Source organism: Leptonychotes weddellii, chromosome 1 (genome assembly GCF_054177405.1).
Source record: "Leptonychotes weddellii isolate Sample4059 chromosome 1, ASM5417740v2, whole genome shotgun sequence".
Lineage (NCBI taxonomy): Eukaryota > Metazoa > Chordata > Mammalia > Carnivora > Phocidae > Leptonychotes > Leptonychotes weddellii.
The window spans coordinates 17,184,543-17,200,529 of NC_138369.1; the positions used below are offsets into that span (position 1 = coordinate 17,184,543).

General features: G+C 60.8%; 1 protein-coding gene across 1 annotated transcript; it reads right to left on the reverse strand.

Moving 5' to 3' along the window:
* Positions 1 to 1,399: 1,399 nt before the first annotated feature.
* On the reverse strand, positions 1,400 to 7,651 carry DUSP7 (dual specificity phosphatase 7). Its single transcript, XM_006731729.3, has 3 exons — positions 6,982 to 7,651; positions 5,075 to 5,509; positions 1,400 to 2,342 (listed from the first exon to the last, which is right to left on the reverse strand). Exons 1-3 carry the CDS (start codon positions 7,496 to 7,498, stop codon positions 2,035 to 2,037), a joined length of 1,260 nt encoding a protein of 419 aa, XP_006731792.2. The 5' UTR covers positions 7,499 to 7,651; the 3' UTR covers positions 1,400 to 2,034.
* Positions 7,652 to 15,987: the final 8,336 nt, after the last annotated feature.

The window sequence follows — 15,987 nt, forward strand, 5'->3', positions numbered from 1 at the left end:
AAAATCCCCCAGAGAAAGTCCTGAGATCCCTGCCTGCAGTGCCCGAAGGCTGGGGAAATGCCACACCTCAGCTCCCTTCCCGCCAGGCCCTGCCTCTCCTCCTCCTCCTCCTCCTGGCTTAGCTGCCTTCACACAGGACAGGTGCTGAGACGCCTCCCACCCCCAACTCCCCCCTACCCCCGCCTGGCTGGCCCAGGCCCTTACTGGACACCACAACTTGTTTTAAAGAAAAAATAATATTTATTTGCAATATAAACAAAGTCCCGTTGCTGGTTCGGGATATATATATGTATGTGTGTGGTATATATATGTAGGGTCACAAATTTTCCTTCATAAGATCATAAAGCAAAACTGGCCACCCTCTTGGCATACTCTCATTTACACAAATTTGATGCATCTTTCTGGGTTTTTCTTTTTAAAAGTAAAAAAGAGAAAGAACCATGTACGGCATGGAAGCTTTTTGTCAATTTCTCCACTGTGGCAAGATTTTAATCCGCTGCCTTTAAGAATCCCTGAAAACCGCCCCGTGAGGTAAGACGCGGTGGGGCAGAGTTTCCGTAGCCTCGCAGCCTCGCTCGCATGCCAAGTGCGGACTCGCTCAGGGACCCCGGCCTGACCACTCACCTCTCCCTGGGCCCCTGTGCAGTCGTGACACCTGGTGGTACTGAGGCTGGAGAAGGAACAAAACTGGAGGAGGATAACGGAATCCGTGGCTTTGTTCTGTGGATCCTGGGAGGGGGGTGGACAGAGCCCCACGCCCCTTTCTCTTGTCCATCCTCGCCCCTTCCGCCCCTGCCCTGGGATTGAGACGGGTGCGAGTTTCCTGGTAGTAGAAGGCATGGGCAAGATGAGCGCAGGGCCAGCTTCCACGGGACACGGGGGCTCGGGGTGGCAGCTGGACCAAAGCAACAGCCAGGGTGAGGGACAGAAACTAGGAGGCGGGGCTGGGCCTCCACCACCTAGGCTTCCCCCAGCCGCTGGGCCTCCACTCTCAGTCACAAACAAACGGCGGGGAGAGAGAGAAAGAGACAGACAGAAGTAGTGGGTACTATAGAGAGGGCCCGGGCTCAGACCCTCCTACGGGCTGAACCCAGAGGGCTAATGCTACTGCTTGACAGTCCCCTGCAGCCCCACCTCCAGCCGGCCTGCCGCAGGGCCTCCCATCTCCTGCCTCCGGGAGTCTGCAGGGGCTGCTGGAGGGCTGAGAATGCAAAGGCCACCCGTCAGCCCACCCATCATGACTTGCAGGGGTCATCACGGGCGAGTGCAGTGCCACGGGGGCTGGGCCAAGAGATGTGGGCACGACTGGGGGGTCTGACGCCAAGGGAGCAGCAAGCCACCCCTTCGAGAAGGGCCTGCTGCTGCAGAAACGGGAGGCTTCACACATGTGCAAAACGCATTTGGTCAAGATCAACACGGGGTTTGTCTTTTCCATTAAAAACAAAAACCAAAAACCCAATAATTGCTTTTTGAAATAGGAAGAAAAACAAAACTGAGAATACTTCTCTTTCTCTCTCACAGGATCAAGGAAGGGATGAAATACTGGTTTATACAATCCACTGTTGCATGTAGCCTGATAATAACACTTTTCATTAAAAAAGAAAAATCAAGAAGAGCTTGAACACTTGCCGTGCTCCAGCGAGCTTGGATTCGCCTGCCAAAAGTAAAAAGTAAACTCAGGTCCGTGGATGTGTCTTTAAAAAACAGCCGAACTGGCTGGCCCATCTGCCGATGGAGTGTCCTGGGACAAGGATGAGGCCCTGCTGGCCTCCCGAGGCCATGTGTCCCAGAGCTCAGGGCCTCTCCAGAAAGTCCTGCAGAGGGAGGCCTTGCTGTGGGGTCCGCCCGCCCCAGGGCGGTGAGGGCAGCGAGGGCAGCTCAGCCGCCTGCCCACCCGGGGCCTCCGGGCACCAGCCATGTCCGAGGCTGTCTGGGTTCCGGCTGGACGTAGCAGGAGCGGGCCACCCACCTGGCCCGAGGGGGTTGGGGGGGGGTGGTCGGGAGGGGCCGGCCCCCGCCACCTGTGCCCCAGCCTCACGTGGACTCAAGGGTGTTGAGTGGGAACAGGTTGTGGTTGGTGGGCGTGGAGAAGTAGAGCTGCTCGCTGGGGGTGTGGTTGTCACACGGGCTGCTCAGCCCCAGCGTCCGCTCGAAATCCAGCAGCTGCCCCATAAAGTTGAAGTTGGGCGAGATGTTGGACTTTTTCCTCTTGACGAAGTCGTAGGCGTCGTTGAGCGACAGGTTCATCTTCTGCATCAGGTAGGCCACGGTGACCGTCACCGAGCGGCTGATCCCTGCCAGGCAGTGCACCAGGACACCACACTTCTTGGAGCGGGCCTCGTCTGAAACACACGGGCATGGGTCAGGAGGGCGCCTCCTCCAGGGAGCCGGAGGTGGGGCTGGGGCACAGAGGGCGGCAGGGTCACTGGCTGGTGCTGCCCGACTCTTGGGGGACCTGGTGAAGGCCCACATGGGTGGCACGGCCACTGGGGGTGGAGGGCAAGAGCATGACTGCGGAGAGGGCTCTGCCACGCGTTCGCTTCAGGTCACTGGGCGTCCCTGTGCCTCGGTCTCCTCATCCGTAAAATGGGCCCCCGTGTTCACAGCACCCTTACAAGGACCTGAGCCAAGAGAGGGCTCTCCAAACCCTGGCACCAGTGATGGCCAACAGGCACTGCCCGGCCTGTGCTGAGGGTGTCACCCGTGTCCTCTCGGGCCATCTGCACCACGGTCAGCAAGTTCATTCCATAAATGAGGTCATAGGCGCAAAGACAGAGCGACAAGCCCAAGGCCACAGAGAGGCTCCTCCTAACTCCTAGCACACACCACTGTCAGCCCACGACCCGGCCGGGGGGAGTGAGCTCGTTCTCCTGGTGTGGCTCCCGGGGGCACCCCCTGAGGGCCTCCTGGGAAACAGGCCTGAGGGGAGCCCTTGAAAGGAAATGGGGGGCCTGGCCCTACAGCCAGCTCTGCCCTGTCCCCCGCCCCTTAGCTTTACTCAACAGCCAGGGCCTGGGAGGAAGGCCACACCTGAGATTTCGCAAGGGAGGCTTGCTCAGGTGGCCCCCCACCCCCACCCCGGCTTACTAGACTCCCCCCCCGCAGGCCCATGCACCAGTGACATCTCCCACCACCACCAACCAGGCTCTGCCAACCGTCCCAGCTTTCCCCAGTGCCGCTCTCAGGCTCCTTGGCCTGCACACAGTAGGAGCTCAATAAACATGGCGGAGCCACTGAACAATCGGCCCCGTAAGCGCTCCTCCCCTGGGCGCGGGGCCGCCGCCTCTCTCTGTGCCACAGCTGTGCCCTCAAGAGGCAGCTCTCTGGGGCCCTCAAGGTGCCCACCTCTCTGAGTCTGAGCCCACTGGGAGCCAGGCACACAGCTGATGCTCAGTCAGTGCACTCCCACAAGATGACGCACAGGTTCACAAGTTGTTCCGTCTCCGGTGCTCATTCCCTCGGGCCTGGCAGAGCTTCCCTCCTCACCCCCACGAGGGTGCCCAAGGCTAAGCATGCAGTAGGTACTTAATCCAGATCCAGGGACTGCCTGGAGGCAAGACTAGCAGGGGAAGAGAGAGTAGCCGCAGCTTGGTGCAGAGTCGTGCGGTCTGACCTTGAGACTTGGGGCTAACGAGGTGGTGGAGATGAGCCTCCAGTGGTGACACACCACAGTATGGGGAACGCCTGGCCCCCAAACCCATTCCCGGGTGATCCAAAGTGAAACTGCTTCCGCTGGCTTTATTTTTAGCTTTCTCAGGGTGTGGCTGAGCAGCGCACGGGCTAGGGCTTGATCCTGTCCCACTGAGTCCTAGGGGATGCTTGGGCCTCTATTCCTTCACTTGTCCCCCCCACCCCTACACCCTGTTCTGTCCCCCTCCCCAGATGCAGAGGAGCCTTCAAAAAGGATAAAGGCACCCATGAGCCAGGCTCAGCCCTGGGAGCCTGGGATCCCCCTCTCTGCTCCCCTGTCTTGTTGTGGGGAGAGAGTGAATGCTCAGGCAGGACCCAGAGACCTCCTGGCCTTGTCCTCCTGGGCAGAGCTGGGAAGCTCCCAACAGCCCTGGTCACAGCCCCTCCCCCAGGCCTCAGCTTCCTTCCTTCCTCCCAGCCAGGCACCTAGTTTTGGTTCCCAGTAAGCGGATGAGGCGGGGAAGCCTCCCACTTCCTGTTATTAAAGCTAGCCCAGCCCAGCTGACACCAAAACGCCCTCCACTGGACACGGCCCGCCAGCAGGAGAGGACTGCCCAGGCCACCTCCTCTCTGCCACTGGAGGCTGGGCAGAAACACAGGGTCACCAGGCTCAGAGAGCCAAGGGTTTACATTCACCCTGATCTTGTATCCCTTCCCTGAACCCTGGGTAAGAGCTGGGGCCAGGAAGATGACCTGCAGTCTAACAGCCTCCAGCTGGCCACAGAGGAAGCAGGATGGGGAGGTCAAAGATAAGGCAACTCGTGGATCTTGAGTCAGCTGGGGATGTCAGGGGCTGAGGGCTCTAAGCCGAACAGCAGAACATACTGCTCCGGGGGAGGCCTTCTATACTCCAAGCAAGCCCCACAGGCTGCCGGGAGCATCTAGGGCCCTACCAAGTCACTCCGGCTCACAACATTCCAATAGCTGCCCATTCAGGGTCGGCCTTTGGCTCCAGGGCCACCCTTCAGCCCCCTCAGGTACAAAATAAAGCCCAAAGAGGCACGGTGGCAGCCCCCTCCCGGAAAACATGTGTGCCGAGGCGTGATGCAGAGCAAGCAAGACCTGTGGGAGGTCTAAGAGCTGTGATGTTTCAGCTTGCTGAGCCCAAAACAGCAGAGCCAGAAAAACACAAGCTGGACAGTAGAGTCCGTGGGGTGCCAACAGTTGGGGGGAGTCCAGGGCTCAGGGGACCGCTCGGGTCCTGAGGGCCTTGGTGACTCAGAGCAGGCATGGGTTCGGCCCCGGGCACATGCTGGTACACGCAGGGCACACACAGGCTTCGACAGGCCCAGAGGTACCCAGTCAGGCGCCAGTGACACCCAAGTCCCACACACACCTCGACGCACCTGCCCACCCACCCCGCCCAGAGCGCAGCAGCACCTACCAATGAAGCTGATGGCCTCGGGGAAGAACTGGGAGAGGTTCTGGCTCCAGTGGTCAGAGATGGGGATCTGCTTGTAGGTGAACTCGCCACCATGCTCAAAGGCGTTGGGCAGGTTAGGCGTGACATTGAGGATATACTTGATGCCGTACTTGCCGAGCACGTCCAGGTTAGTGGAGTCCTTGGCGCAGCCGAGGTAGAGGTAGGGCAGGATCTGGACGGGGAAGGCTGGTTGGCTGGATGGCACAGGGCTGCCGTCCGACTCAGTAGCACTGCTGGGCAGCTCCCGGTCTGACTCCCCATCTGAGCAGTCGGAGCTGATCCGTAGGCCCCCCAGGCCCAGCACTGAGGTGGGTGGTGAGCCACTTGGTGAGGACGAGCTGTCCACGTTGGTCTCGCAATGCTCTGAATACTCTGTCTGGAACTTGTTGAAACCACCTGTGGCCAGGGTAAGAGGGCCTGGGTGAGAGACTGCCCATGCTACTGGCCAGTGTCCCCAGACCAACGGGCTGCACGCGACCAGTGATAGCCGGCGCTGCCCACATCAAGCACTATAACGCCAACAACAGCCAACGTGGGCCTGCTCCTGTGTTCTCTACATCTCTCCCATGACCCACCTGACAGAATGGGAAACTGAGGCCCCAGGAGGTGAAGTAACATGCCTGAGCTCCATACCCTGACCCATAAGGCTTCAGGGCCCCAACCACACCAGCAGCTTTAGGCACTTAAGGCCAGGCCCCAGCTCATTTCTCTTCCACAGCCCCCATGCACACCTGGCACCCATGGGTGCTCAATAACTGCTAAGTGGTAGAGGAAAGCAGACAACCCCATCTCAGGCCAGTACCTGTGGGTGTGCGAACCCCTCTTACAGATGAGACTGCAGGGGCCAGAGCTGTGTCTAGGTCAGTTAGAGGCCCAGAGGGCCTGGGCCTCCTGACTGGGAGTCCAGTCCTTGCCCCCCACCCCCAACCACAGTCAGGGAGGGCAGTGTGAAAGTACTGGTTGGCTCTTTCCACCCACAGTGGCAAGTTTGTAAAAGGGGTCCCAACTCCACCTCTTCCCCTTAGAACTCAAGACCCCCAGCCTAGGAAACACAGAGGGGGAGGGCTGCTGGGGCTTTAGAGAGACAAGAAATGGGGAGCGCCTTGCAGCTAGGCATGGGCCCTGCGCCCGAGGGTGCCGCAGGCCTCCCCTCCCCTCCCCTCCCTGCCCGCCCGCCGGCTGCCAGCGAGAGGCCATTTTGGAATGTTAATTGGAAACACCGGCTGCAGCCACTCGCCCCCCAGCTGCCTCCCCCTTCCACAAGCTTTAGGGCAGTAGGCTGGGGACTTGGGGGTCCCGGAAAGCCAGGTCAGGGGACAGTGCTTATAGTCCTGCCCCAAGTGCCTCCAAGAGGCTGTGATCCCCAAGCAGTGAGGCCAAGGCTGAGATGCCCAGAGTCCCCCAACCCAAACGGTCCCTGTACCTTGGGGGCGGGGATAATGCTGCCAAAGGCTCCTATATCCTGACCCTAGTCTCCCAGGGACACGCATTCTAGGCTGGAGCAGCTGGACCTGGGTGCCCTGTCGTCTTTGGGGTCCCAGGAGGCGGCCCCTTCTTCCTCTGAGGGGCTCAGCAGGAGCCTAGGCGCTGCCATGACCCCAACAAGAAAAAAAAAAAAAGCCCAGGCCGGGAAAAGTTTGTTCAGCCCACTCGAATCGTGCCGAGAACGAGGTGCAGAGGGGACCCCCGCGCCTGCCTAAACCCGCACCGCGGGGGCCGAGCTCCCGGTAGAGGCGGATGCGAGCCGGGGGCGACGTGGCGCCGGTCGGGCCGGCGGAGCGCACGGAGAGAAAGCAGCCTCCGGCGGGGGCGTCAGGGAGCCGCGGGCGAGCCGCAGTCCCGGACGGGGGTCTCAGTGCTGCCCTCACCTTGGAGGTAGTAGGCCTGGCAGCCGTCGTCGCGTAGCTTTTGCAGGAGCAGGCCAAGCACCGAGGCGGGAGCGCCGGGCTCGGGCTGCCACTCGGCCGTGGCCTCGTCGTAGAGCAGCACGGTGGCCGCCTTGCAGCGCGTGGCGAAGCGCTCCTTGTCGGCGTGGTTGGGGATGATGGAGCGGATGGGCAGGTTGCCCTTGCGCAGGCGGCGCAGCATGAGGCCCGGGATGGCCAGGTTGATGGCCGTCTCGATGTGCGACGACTCGAAGAGCTCGTGCGGCCGGCAGTCGAGCAGCAGCAGGGACGCGCCGCCGCGCGCCTCCAGCTCCTCCTGCAGCCACTCGGCGCTCTTGCAGGGCATGGCCCCCGCACCCGTCGCCGCTCCCGCGCCGGTGCTAGCGCCGGACCCGGACCCCGCACCGGGCTCCGACCCCGCCCCGGTGTCCCCAGCAGCCGACGCCCCCGAGGCCGACATGTGCGCCCGCGCTGGGGGGCCGCGGAGCTGGTTTTTCATGGGGAGCGCGGGCGGCCCGGGGCAGGGGCCGGGCAGCCCTGCCCTGGGACGGCGCCCCGGCCGCGCGGGCCCCAGCCGCGTCTCCGGGCGCCCGCCTCCCGCCGAGCTGCGCGCCCGCCGTCCCGGCCTCCCGGCCTCCGTCCCGCCCGGCCCTCCGCGCGCGCCGCGGCCTGACAGCCCCAATTAAACGGCGGCTCCGGCGGCCGCGCGCCGAGGCGTCCTCCGGGGGGCGGGGCCGCGGGGGCCGGCGCCCGGACTTAAAGGCGCCGCGCCTCCGCCGCGCCTCCGCCGCCCCTCCCCACCGAGGACGCGAGCGCGCTCGCGGCCCGGTGCGCCCCGAGACCTGCGCCCGCCCGGGCCCTCGCCCCACCTCAACCCGGACCTGGCTAAGACCCGCCTGGGGTGCCCAACCAAGACCTTTCCCCTATGCCCGCGCTCCCAGCTCTACTGAGTCCTACCGTGAAGGGCTGCCCTAGGGGCGTCCTGCGCCTGGCATCCTCTCCCCACTCGCACTGTATAACAGTCTCCCCAGGGATAGGGCGGTGGGTGGGGGCGGTCACGCTGAGCCAACGTGCCCTCCTCCTGTCTGTCAACCCCATTCATTCATTTTCTCAGCGAGTTCATTCAACAAATGGAAACTGAACGCCTACTACGTGCCAGGCACTGTGCTTAGGATAAGGTCACCGTTTCAGGCGACTGCCTAGTCCCTTTGATGGCCACAGGCTCCGAGACCTGAAAGGGGGTCCCACCCTAGCAGGCCTGATGGGAAATCAGCAAACAGGGGACTGGAGGAATAGGAGGACCCAGGGCCGCGCCACACTCCGCAGGCAGGAGTGGAGAAATCCTGGAAAGGACCAGCCCTAAGAAGAGAGAGCGAGCCCTTTAAGAAAGCTTTACAGGCGGGGAGGTGACAGGCGCCGAGTGAAGTGCCACGTGACTTTCCCTCGGGGGCGGGTGGGCGGGGAGCTCTCCTTTACCATCAGCTCTCCCTCTCCAACCTCCTTCCCAATGCACCAACCCACTTTCGCGGTAGGCGGGAGGGCGTCGCGCAGATGGCCAATCGTGACTGAAGGAGACGGTTGGGGGAGGGAGGCGGGGCTCGTCACCGGTTCCACCCAGCGCGGGGAAGTGGGCGGGGTCTCCGCGAGCGCCGTGTATCGGCTCGCAGGCGGGCGGGGCGGAGGAGGTGAATGGAGCCGCAGGTAGCGCTGGAACAAAGCGGCTCGACTCCAGCGGTGCGCGTGCGCACGGACTGCCGCGCTTTCCCTACGGAGCCAGTGTCATCTGCCCAGGGAGGGAGCTAACGGCTGGGCCCTGCAGTCCGCCGCGTCCGTTCCCCGCGGGCGGAGTGCCTGTGCTTCCTTGGGGTTTCAGTCTCCCACTCTGCCCGAGGCTGGTCGGCACACAGCCACCTTGCCTGGACAGAGCCCAGCAAGCCCATCACAGATCTATCCAGCTACGAGAGTACTCCTTGGAGGTCAGGCCCTTGGCTGGCAGTCCGGGTGCTGGTTGTCAGGGACGGAGGCAGCACTCGAAAAGGAAGCCTGAGCAGACCCACACTGGAGGGGACCTGCTGGGTGATGAATTATTCCTCAGCGGGCTTGTTGAGGGCTGGCTGGAGCTTCGGGGACAGCAGTGCCTGATGAGGAATTGGTCGCTGTTCTCACTAGTGGGAAATGGGAGCCTCCACTGTGTGCCCGCAGTCCCTGTCCCCGCCGTAGGAGAAAGCACCTTCCTGGACAGAGGAGGGAGGCCCTGCCACCCCTTCCATTAGCTCGTGATGTCTCCCTTGTCTCCCCTTCAGGACTCCTCCAGGAGGTCTGTACAGGCTAGAGGAGAGACCTGTGAGGATGTGGGGAAATGGAGAAACTCCGCAGGAGGTGGGGGCATCCTCCAGCAGGGGTGTTAAGAAGGGACAGAAGAAGAGGCAGGGTTCAGATGAGTCCAGGAGGAGGAAGGCACACGAGGAGAAGGTGACAGTGGGAGCAAAGGAGTGGAAGAGAATTAGCATGGCTGTAGGAGCTGCCGGTGGGGCCCTGGCCCCCATCACTCATCTTGGAGGAGTACCCCAAAGCCTTGGTTTTTGCATGGAAGCCCTGCCTCCAGTCTTGAACAGCTAGACATAAGGCATAAAATGGGTCATGGCAGGGATGTCCTGGGTGCATGTGCATGTGTGTGCACGTGCGTGCAAGGGGCGGGGGGAGACACAGAACCCTCTGACTCACAGAGCACAGCAGGAACTAGCCCGTGGTCAGACAGCAGGAGGCCAGGACCGCCTCTGCCCAGGACCTTGCCCTGTAACTGTGAGTCTCCCTCAAGAATGCTGGGAAAGATACCTGGAAGAGAGAGCCTGGTGCCCTGAGCAAGGTCTTGGGATCAAAGACATTCCTCCTCTTCAGGAATGTGGCCTTTCCTGCCCTTCAGGGTTCAGGCCCTCCCCCACCTGCAGCCCCCAGGAGATGTGCCCCACCTCCCCTCTGCCCCCTCACCAGGGTCTCCCTGAGGGGCAGGGTGGGGGACCCCAGAACAGGTCTGGGTCCCTGGGGGTAAGCTGGAGGTGGAGTATGTGTGGGCTCTCTGAGGGCTGTCCCCTTCTCCCACACACCTTCAGGCCTTTGCACCATGGCCTGGACATTTTTTGGCTTCACCCTTGCTGGCCTTCTAGAAGATCCCAGTTCAAGTGTCACCCTCAGGGAGGCCTCCTCTGATCCTCAGGCTAGAATTAGCCCCTTGGGACCCCTGCCCCCATCTTTGCTCTGGAATCTATCACTGTCACTGTTCAACACCCTCCACCAGACTTTCTCCCTTTGGATACCCATTGGCATGTCTACCTCCCCTCAAGCCCATTTGTCCTCCTGCCATCTGTCTCATCCCTTTTCCCCCAAGCGCTAGGCCTGAACCCATGAGTCGTGTTTGGAGCTACCTTCCCTGCCTGCACATGTCCAACCCCAGAATCAAGCAGTGAAGGGGTCTTACCAGGAGGGCAAGCCTTGGCTATGATAGTGGGATGTTTGATGTGAACTGGTGTGCACGCACCCTGCAACCCGCCCCCCGCCATCCACATGGCTTGATGACCCAGGAGCTATGTCACTAAGAATAATTTAAGCATCGGGGTGCCTAGTGGCTCAGTTGGTTAAGGGTCTGCCTTCGGTTCCGGTCATGATCCCAGGGCCCTGCTCAGCAGGGAGCCTGCTTCTCCCTTTCCCTCTGCCCCTCCCCTCTACTTGTGCATATGCTCGCTCGCTCTCTCTCTCTCTCTCAAATAAAATCTTAAGAGAAAAAAAGAATAATTTAAGCATCTTGGAAGCAGACTTTCCTTTTCCCACTAGTGTCCATGGATCTCTTAGAGATGGGCCAACATGTTTTGAACAGCACATGCCAGAGGGAGAGGAGGGGAGGAGGGTCTGTTCCTTGCCCTCCTATCCTAAGGAGGCTAACACAAATTCAGGGTGGGCTCCTGCTGCTTTCAGGAGGGAAGTTTGCAATGGTGATCGATTACACACCCCACCATGAGAGCTGAGCAGGGGCTGGGGAGAGTGCTGGGGACTCCAGCCCATCTGTGCCTGAGACCCAGACTGAGGGTCATTCTGTTTGTCCCAGAACCTTGGGACAGCTTCTTCCCCATCCCCTGGTGAGGTGCCTGCCTGGGTTGCAGTCAGAACAGGTCATGTCTAAACCAGGCCAGGAGTGAACCATGAAAGGCCTGGCAACTCCCCTGCCCTGCACAGAGCTCTGGCTGTGCACGCCTGAGCTTGTACATGTATACACACTCGTATAAGGACACACACAATACAGGCCCAAGCACACATAGACCTACCCTGTATCCACATATGCTCACAGGCAGAAACGTGTGTGTGCAGAACTACACAATACACATGTGCATACATGCTCTCCGTTAGCTGCACACACACACAAACCCTGTATGTCTGGGCACTTGCCACTCTTGTTGCAGGAGTACCCACAGACAGGTGGCCCAGGGGGCTTGTTACAGTCTGGGAGAATCCACGTTCCCCTTCCCCAGATCTCCGGTCACCTGGGCTCACCCTGTCTTTTCGGCTATTCCTGGGATCTCTGCAGTGACAGCGTCTGAATGGAACCAAATTCTGCCCTTGCCTTCCTTCCAGCGGGGAGCCGCCAGGCCCTGGGTGATGGCAGTGCAACATGGGGAAGCTATTAGCCTGGGACGGCTCTCAGGTTGGGGAGCCACGTGCCTATTCATCCTCCCCCTTGCCCTGCCCAGGTGTGTGGGGCAGAGGGCTAGGAGGACAGAGCCCTGGGGAGCAGGTAGGAGAGGGTCACACCCAGGATAAGCAGAGAACAAGAACTGGCAGGATGGAATTCCCCAAAGCTGCCTGGAGAAGGCAAAGGAGAAGAAGTGAGGAGAGCCAGGCCGCTGTGGGGCTTCCCCACCATTCGTGCTCAAATGTTTCCTGCCCTGGGCCAGGGAGTGTGCAGGGAAGGGAACTGGGAATTGGGACCTCAGAGGGGAACGAGACCAGCGTAATTCCTCCCTCTCCCAGCTCCCCGCAGTGGCAGAGTGGGCCCTTAGCCAACCTCCCCGTGTGCAGCTCCCACAGCTCACTTGAGACTGTGCCTCTCTCTGTTGCGTGCCCAGCCCACGGGAGCCAGCCTGAGGACACAGACTAGAGGACAAAGCTATGCTACTCTGCCAGGCTTTGTCCCTGGCCGGCATTACTAGTCAATCACAGCACTTTCTCTTGCTGAGCCCGTCCTCTGGCCTCAAAACTCTTCTAGGCAGGCATGGCCAGCTGATTGTGGTAGATAAGGGAGATAAAACCTATTTGCTAAAGCCTCAATTCATAGCCAGGCCAGCCATGGCCTCTCTGTCCCCAGCCCCACCTCACATCACCCCGACCTCATCCTGCCCCTTACTCTGTGTCCAGACCCAGCACTTCTGCTTCTACACACTTCCTCATTCTGTGCCCCCCCGCCCCCCACCCTCTGAGAGCATCTCCAGCTTCTGAGGGGTCACGGCTCCAGGAAGTTTCCCCTGCCTGACTTCAGCAGAGTCTGCTCCTTCTCCTAATCCACCCGGTGTAGTCCCCGTTTTCTGCCCTCTCCCCACTTAAGGGTGGTTCAGCCTGGAGGGATTTGGGATGGAGCAGATCCGGCCATGGAGCCTCATGTGTGACTTCACCTGTGTGAGCCCCTGTGTCACTGGAGTTCCCCCCCTGGTCACCCAGAGTCCTGGGCTCCCTGCCAGGCCTTCCTCATGGCCCCGCCCTCCCTCCTCCAAGCTCTCCTCTGCACAAGGGTCCCCTTAAGGGAGATGGGGGCCTACTGGCCTGCTCTCTGCTCAGGGCTGATTTGGGACTGATGCCAAGCAGGCCTGGTTTCTGTCCTGGCACAAAGATCTCATCCTGTGTTGCCCTCATCCTATGGCAGTTTTCACATCCTCAGCCCCGCATTAATCGGAGATTCCCCAGGAAGGAGACCAGAGCAGGGCTTGTCTGTTCTACAGGTGGAGAAGCTGAGGCCTAGGAAGGGAAATGTCTTGCCCAAGGGCCTGGCTCCAGGCCCATCCAGTTACTCACTTACCCATTGGGCCTGAGGTGAGTCACGGTGGCCCAGGTGATGGGAAGGAAACACATAAACACGGGCAAGTGGGAAGGGCAGTCTTGGAGGTGGGGGTTAGTACCTGCTTAGGGCTCCCAGCTATGAGCTCCCACACACAGACCCCTGTGGGTTTACTGGGCAGGCGCACACCTGACTGTCTCAAATCGTGTGCCCTTCTGGCTCCTTGTCCAGGCTTTGCATCAGCCCTGGAAAGGCTGGCAACACATTTGACAGATGGGGACACTGAGGCCCATGGTTACCAATCAAGCTGTGACAGGGGGCTGGGCCCCAGACTAAGAACCCAGAGCTCCTTTCCCCCTAGGTGAGGGGTTCCCAGCTGGCTCTTACTGCGGCTCTGGGCCCCTCCTGCAGGAGGAGACCCAAGCACAGTCCAGAGGGAGCCCTTGCTCTACCTGCTCTTTCCATTTCTGGAAGGTGGGGGCAGGGGACCAACACTGGCAGGGTGGGGGACAGACTGAAGGCTTGTGAAGCTATTCACCTCATAACAAGAGGGGGCTTTATCTTGCACATAGCATCTAAGCTATCAAACCCTCTTCCCATGTCCCTGGCACACCTGGCTAATCCATCCCATGACCTGGTTTCCGAATCCACCTTCCCTGACGGTCACTACTTAGTCCGGGCCCTCCTACCTCTCCCTGGCCCACCTCACCAGCCTCCTTCCCAGCCCCCGCTCTGTCCCCCACACTGCAACCAGAGGCAGCTTTTGAGAATGTGAATCAGACTTGGCCTTTTCCCGCTCCAGAGCTTCCCATTGTCCTGACAGAGTCCCAACTCCTCTCCATGGCCAGTGTGGCCCTTGATGATGTGGCTCAGCCCCTCTCCCCACCACCCTGCCTTTTCTCAGGGGCCAAGATTCTCTGACTGCCCCCACTCTCTCTCCCAGCTCAGCCCTGCCCCCTATGTCGTCCTCCTGCTCTATCGTTAGGGGCTTGGCACTCACTGGTCCCTCTGCTGGAACCCTCTCCTCCCAGCTCTTACCTTTAAATACCATCTTATCCTTCTCCCCAAACCCACTTGTCCTCTAGAGCTGGAGTGGGCATCTAGGAAGTGGCTGAGCCAGCATTAGAACCCTGGCCCCCTTCTAGACTTTGTGTTGTCGGCCGTGAGCCCATGGTCCCGTGATTTAAAATGCCTTTGGCTCTCCCCTGAACACTGGGTGATTTGGGAAGCCTCCCACTTCCATTTCCCACTTGGGCCTCAGCCTATCTTGCATGACCTGCCCAGAGTCATTCAGTGAGATTACCTGGAGCCAGAAGAGGCTCCTTGCCATCAAGGGATGGATTCCTGCTCTCGACATGCCTAGCAGGACCTTGTCCCCAACCTCAGGCGGCAGGCTTCAATTGCCCTGTTTCAGAGGGCCCCCCCTCCCTGCCATCCAGGTGCAGCTCCCCCTTTCTCCAAAGATTGAGCCCAAACACCCACCTCTTGGTAGACTCAGAGGTCCCTGGGTCCCCAGCCTGGGTTCCGATCCTGCATACTACTACCCACAAGCCTGGAGGAGGGGCCGGCCTGGGAGTTAGACTCAGCTGGGAACCCCATCCACCAACACTGAGGCCATCCCTAGAGGGCCAGCCGCTGCACAGCAGCCCCAGGAAACCAGGCAGGCTGGGCCTGCTTTCCTGGGTATTCAGAAGAACCAGAAGAGAGTGGGAAAGAGCCCAGGTAAGCCCAGGTGGGCCAGGTCCCTGCCCCAAAGCCACACATGAAGGCCAGCGCCCTTTCCTCTTGTGTCCCCCTCCCCAGAATCTTTACTCTGAGCTGATTCCCCCCTCCTTCTGTGACACTTGGGACTTATGGGCAGCACCTCATGAGCCCACCCAGACTCTGAGGGATGGAAGCCAGGGCTTAGGGGGAGTAGGACTCCTTAGCCACCTGCCCATCTGGCCACCATGTTGCCCTTGGCCTCCTGCTCCAGGCTTCTGATCCTTCTGAGGCCACCTCTGCCAGGAAGGGCCTGGAGCCCCCGGGGTTTGAGCAGGGGTGGGAGGCAGGAGGGTGTCTAGGCAGGCATTCCTGGCCAGAGCCAAGGCAGGAAGTAGTGATGGAGTCAGGAGCGGGTGCGTGTGTCCTCGTTCTGTCTTTGCTGACCCAGCCTATGGTTTTTCGATGGGGAGAGCCCGCAGTGGCAGGCCCCTGACAGTAAAGCCGGCCCAACCTCTGAGGCCGAGAAGGGGGAGGAGGGTGGGAATTCCCAGGGTACCTGGCGGGGCGGAAGGGCCAGGGGCCTGGGCTGGGTCTGCTTTGGGTGGGCAGAGGGGTGGAGACTGCCGGGCCTCTCTGTAGCTGCCAGGTCTAATTGCCTCATTAGCATCTGCCTGCCGCCTGGGCCTGTCGGCTCCCTCCCCACCGGCCCACACGGCCCTGTTTTTCAGGAATCCCTCCTACGAGGCATTGGTGGTGACAGCGACGGTGACCACATGAGCATGACGAGGCCAGGGGGAATGGCCCGGGAGCCAGCTGGCCTGGGCCAGGCACGAGGTTGCGGGTTGAGGCCTCAGCACCCAGCGCCATCCCACTGGGCTCAGCCGTCTGGCTGCCTGGGCTGGACATGCCGTGCTCCCAGGTAGACTGGCACCCGGTGGCAGCACCAGGACACGGTCTAGAGGACTCCCCTTCCCGGCCTGGCCCCACACCTCCTGTCTCCTGCCACAGGGGCACGTGCCCCAACACCTGGCAGAATCCATCCCTGCAAAGACTAGGGTCTCCCGGGAGAGAGGAATCTAATGGACTCAGACTCTCAGGGCCCCAAGCAGGATCCAAGGCGTGAGTGAGCCGTGTGGGTTGGGACAGGGCAGGAGTGAGAGGAGGGGTGGTGAGTGGAGATCGGGGGGCCTGACCAAGAGACCTGGTTCCAATCCTGATTCCACCACCAGCCTCCCCTCTCGGGGCCT

Coding starts and splice junctions, on each gene's coding strand:
- DUSP7 (XM_006731729.3), bottom strand. CDS start 7,498: ATGAAAAACCAGCTCCGCGGCCCCCCAGCGCGGGCGCACATGTCGGCC. Junction 5,510..6,981: donor CCAGGCCTACTACCTCCAAG/GTGAGGGCAGCA, acceptor CCCTGGCCACAG/GTGGTTTCAACAAGTTCCAG. Junction 2,343..5,074: donor CGAGGCCATCAGCTTCATTG/GTAGGTGCTGCT, acceptor CGTGTGTTTCAG/ACGAGGCCCGCTCCAAGAAG.